This window comes from Eptatretus burgeri, chromosome 6, assembly GCF_056783735.1.
Source record: "Eptatretus burgeri isolate ZD-2024b chromosome 6, Ebu_testis_v1, whole genome shotgun sequence".
Taxonomy (NCBI): domain Eukaryota; kingdom Metazoa; phylum Chordata; class Myxini; order Myxiniformes; family Myxinidae; genus Eptatretus; species Eptatretus burgeri.
In genome coordinates, this window is record NC_140966.1 from 20,459,281 (window position 1) to 20,464,280 (window position 5,000).

The window sequence follows — 5,000 nt, forward strand, 5'->3', positions numbered from 1 at the left end:
TGTATGAATACGAAAGGGATTCGCCTAAAGTCCACGTTTGGTGTGCCATGTCACGTTCTCACATCTCTGGACCATATTCCTTTGATGAACACACTCACCAGCATTTCGTACCTCAACATGCAATGAGAGTTCTTTCTTCCACAACTCCAAGAAAATCCCGACTTTTTACAAAGAGTTATTTCTCAGCAGGATGGAGTCCCATATCACTTTGCTTAAATTGTTGAAGTGTTTTTCAATTAAATATTGCCAGACCGTTGGATTTGCTGAGGAGAACCTATGAAATGGCTGCTCATTCATTTGACTTAATACCTTTAGATTTTCATGCAGTGGGGAGAACAAGTATTTGATACACTGCCGATTTTGCAGGTTTTCCCACTTACAAAGCACGTAGAGGTCTGTAATTTTTATCATTGGTACACTTCAACTGTGAAAGACGGAATCTAAAACAAAAATCCTGAAAATCACATTGTATGATTTTAAAATAATTAATTTGCATTTTATTGCATGAAATAAGTATTTGATACATCATAAAAACAGAAATTAATATTTGGTACAGAAACCTTTGTTTGCAATTACAGAGATCAGACGTTTCCTGTAGTTCTTAACCAGGTTTGCACAGACTGCAGCAGGGATTTTGGCCCACTCCTCCATGCAGATCTTTTCCAGATCATTCAGGTTTCGGGGCTGTCGCTGGGCAACACAGACTTTCAGCTCCCTCCAAAGATTTTCTGATGGGTTCATATCTGGAGACTGGCTGGGCCACTCCAGGACCTTGAGATGGTTCTTACGGAGCCACTCCTCGGTTGCCCTGGCTGTGTTTCGGGTCGTTGTCATGCTGGAAGACCCAGCCATGCCCCATCTTCAATGCTCTTGTTGAGGGAAGGAGGTTGTTGGCTAAGATCTCGTGATACATGGCCCCATCCATCCTCCCCTCAATACGGTGTAGTCGTCCTGTCCCCTTTGCAGAAAAGCATCCCGAAAGAATGATGTTTCCACCTCCATGCTTCACGGTTGGGATGGTATTCTTGGGGTTGTACTCATCCTTCTTCTTCCTCCAAACACAGCGAGTGGAGTTTAAACCAAAAAGCTCTATTTTGGTCTCATCAGACCACATGACCTTCTCCCATTCCTCCTCTGGATCATCCAGATGGTCATTGGCAAACTTCAGACGGGCCTGGACATGTGTTGGTTTGAGCAGAGGGACCTTGCGTACGCTGCAGGATTTTAATCCATGACAGCGTAGTGTGTTACTTATGGTTTTCTTTGATACTGTGGTCCCAGCTCTCTTCAGGTCATTGACCAGGTCCTGTCGTGTAGTTCTTGGCTGATCCTCACCTTTCTCATGATCATTGAGGCTCCACGAGGTGAGATCTTGCATGGAGCCCCAGACCGAGGGAGATTGACTGTTATCTTGAACTTCTTCCATTTTCTAGTAATTGTGCCAACAGTTGTTGCCTTCTCACCAAGCTGCTTGCTTATTGTCCTGTAGCCCATCCCAGCCTTGTGCAAGTCTACAATTTTGTCCCTGATGTCCGTAGACAGCTCTCTGGTCTTGCCCATTGTGGAGAGGTTGGAGTCTGATTGATTGAGTGTGGACAGCTGTCTCTTATGCAGATAACGAGTTCAAACAGGTGCAGTTAATACAGGTAGTGAGTGGAGAATGGGAGGGCTTCTTAAAGACAAAACTAACAGGTCTGTGAGAGCCGGAATTCTTACTGGTTGGTAGGTGATCAAATACTTATTTCACGCAATAAAATGCAAATTAATTATTTAAAAATCATACAATGTGATTTTCAGGATTTTTGTTTTCGATTCCGTCTTTCACAGTTGAAGTGTACCTATGATAAAAATTACAGACCTCGACGTGCTTTGAAAGTGGGAAAATCTGCCAAATCGGCAGTGTATCAAATACTTGTTCTCCCCACTGTATCTGGGGTTTATTGAAAAGTAGTCTACTTGAGCAAACCAAGGGACCTTGAAGAGATTAAATATTGTATTGTGACCTCCGCCACCAAAGGTGGAAGGAGATTATGTTTTCACCCATTTGTTACTTGGCAAGAAAAAAATTTTTTTGACAAGTATGTTGATTGCCTACGTTTGATTTTTTGTTTGTGTTTGTCTGCGTGTTTGTCTGTCCGCTCGATGCCAGCCCAAACCGCTCAAACTGAAATTTTCAGAGATTAATGTCACCGACCCTGCAATGGTCACGCATTGAAGTTTCATAAAATTCGGGGACGGAAAAGCTCCACATGGACTAAAAGGCCAATTTCAGCAAGATTTTCTAAAATCCTCAAATTTCATCCGATTGACTTGAAATTTGAACATGATTTCCATATAAGGTCATTGAATTCAATCACCTGTTACTTTTGAGGTCATCATAGGTCAAAAGGTCAACATCGGCCAAAAGGCCAATTTGGGCAACATTTTCTAAAATCCTCAATTTTCATCTGATTGACTTGAAATTTGAAGAGCATTTTCATGTCAGTTCGCTGAATTCAAACACCTATTAATTTTGAGGTCAACATCGGCCAAAAGGTCAAAATAGGCTTAAAGTCCAATTTGGGCAAAATTTTCTAAAATCCTCGTTTTTCATCCGATAGACTTGCAATTTGAAGACCATTTGCATATGAGGTCAATGAACTCAACCACTTATTAATTTTGAGTTATACATAGGCCAAAAGGTCAACATAGACCAAGAGGTCAATTTGGGCCAAATTTTCTAAAATCCTCAACTTTCACCTGATTGACTTGAAATTTGATGACCATTTCCACATCACGTCGCTGAATTGAAACACCTATTAATTTTGAGATCAACATAGGCCAAAAGGCCAAATTGAGCCAATTTTTTTATAACCCTCAATTTTCATCCGATTGACTTGAAATTTGAAGACCATTGGCATATCAGGTCACTGAATTCAAGCACCTACTAATTTTGAGGTGAGTTTCGGCCAAAAGGTCACATATGTCACATAGGCCAATAGGCCAATTTTTGGCAAATTTTCTAAAATCCTCAATTTTCTACCGATTGACTTGAAATTTGAAGAGCATTTTCATGTCAGGTTGCTGAATTCAAACACCTATTAATTTTGAGGTAAACATAGGCCAAAAGGTTAAAATAGGCCAAAAGGCCAATTTGGACCAAATTTTCTTAAATCCTCAATTTTCATCTGATTGACTTGAAATTTGAAGGACATTTTCATATCAGGCCCCTGAATTCAACTACCAATTAACTACCAATTAAATCCACCTGGCAGAGGTATGCGCTCTACTGAGTGGCATTCTACTTTGTGCTGTTTGCCTAGTTGTTTGCCAAAATCTTCGATTTTGTCAAGTATGTTGGTCTGTTCCGTTTGTTGGTTTGTTTGTTTATCCGGTCGTCTACAGCCCAAATGGCTGGACCAGTCATTCTTAAATTTTTACACCTGACAGGCAATCCACCTGAGACGGTCCTCGTCCAAACCCCGTCTTAATCAGACTAAACGTTGCGACGTGACGTCACACAACGTGAAAACACATTTTTGGACATAACTCGGTGACCGGAAGTCGTAGCGACTTACGCGAAAATATTTACGCGAAACTACTGAAGCAATCGTTCTCAAATTTTAACACGTGATAGCCAATCTTGCTGAAATAGTCTGGGATCAAATCACGTCATAATCTACGAATACCTGACCGGATCTACGATCAGAATGAAGGCAACAAGCACCGATGATAAGTTGTTGAATGTCACATGGTGGTTTTAAATGAGTTGTGAACATTTTCAATCTGCTGCCGTTACCATGACAACGCGCACCTGATAATTGTTATTTGTGACGTCGCGTCATTTTATTAATGTACGAACAAATAAACACCACACATTCCATGACATTACAGCTTGCACCACTACACGGAAAGGTCAACTAATTCGCCAAGTGTCGTGCGAAGAACGATTTTTCATTTGTTTGTTTGTCTGTCTGTTTGTTTGTGTATTTTTGTACAAGATATCTCAAAAAGTTGTGAACGGATTCTGATTAAATTTTCTGAACAGATTGGGTGTGTAACAAGGACGAACTGATTAGATTTTGGTGAAGATCCGGATCCAGATACGATAATTATTTAAGTGATTCTTCACCATTGAGATATCGGGCCAAAAAGGATATATAGCATGATATTTCAAATATGTATTTTGCCGGATATGTTCTCATGAATCAAGCATTGGATGTCAGAGGTATGTGCTCCACCGAGTGCCCTTCTAGTTGATCCTGTGTCATCCATCCCTACAGCTGTGTTGGAAGATGTTTTTTTCAGAATTTGAACACCAAATTAGATTGATATTAGTGAATGATGAACAAAATGTAGAAATTTATTTTTAATTTGAGAATATCAAAACATTACCATAAAAAATTAAATAACTAAAACTTATGTCTAATGCATGTATTCATATCAAATTTATGTCAGTGTCTCAAACAACAATAAAACAATTCTACATGATTTTTAGTATATCCATTTTCGGACAGCCTGCATTTACAGTGCAGTATATATCTTCCAACAGCAAGAACGATGGTTTTGAGCTTATTTTCTTGGTCACGTTTTCCGAGAATAGAAAAATCACAAATATTCTTCACTTTAGCTTTAATGAGTCTGATCTTTGTTCTAATATTGCATTGATAACGATTATTGTGAAATCATGGGATGCCATTATCATAAAAGTTTTAGTATTCATACAATAGAAATAATGTTTTGTGATTTTTTTTTTGAAGTTACAAAGCAGTATGGATATTATTTACTGTATTGATGAACATTTAACAGTCAAGAAAAGGGCAGGAACTCAAACATTTTGTTTGTATCTTTCAGCCACATCTGCTGATCGATTCTTCCGGATTGACAGAGCCCAGGTATGTGATACTATTTTATCCCAATTCCTGTCCCTTATAGTTTAAAGTGGTGTTACAAAACATTAATATTATTAGTGATGTTTTTCAGCATTTCTTCCCTTTCTCAGTACCAACCAGGCTGCAATG

The 5,000-nt window shown here is 39.2% G+C and overlaps 1 protein-coding gene across 6 annotated transcripts in view; it reads left to right on the plus strand.

Moving 5' to 3' along the window:
- Positions 1-5,000, plus strand: part of DGKZ (diacylglycerol kinase zeta) — a 746,996-nt gene that overhangs the window by 568,414 nt on the left and 173,582 nt on the right. For all 6 annotated transcript variants that reach the window (XM_085884240.1, XM_085884239.1, XM_085884241.1 and 3 more), the window contains one exon: positions 4,834-4,874. In XM_085884240.1, the coding sequence (XP_085740366.1) occupies positions 4,834-4,874 (41 nt within the window). The remainder of the gene's footprint in view (positions 1-4,833; positions 4,875-5,000) is intronic.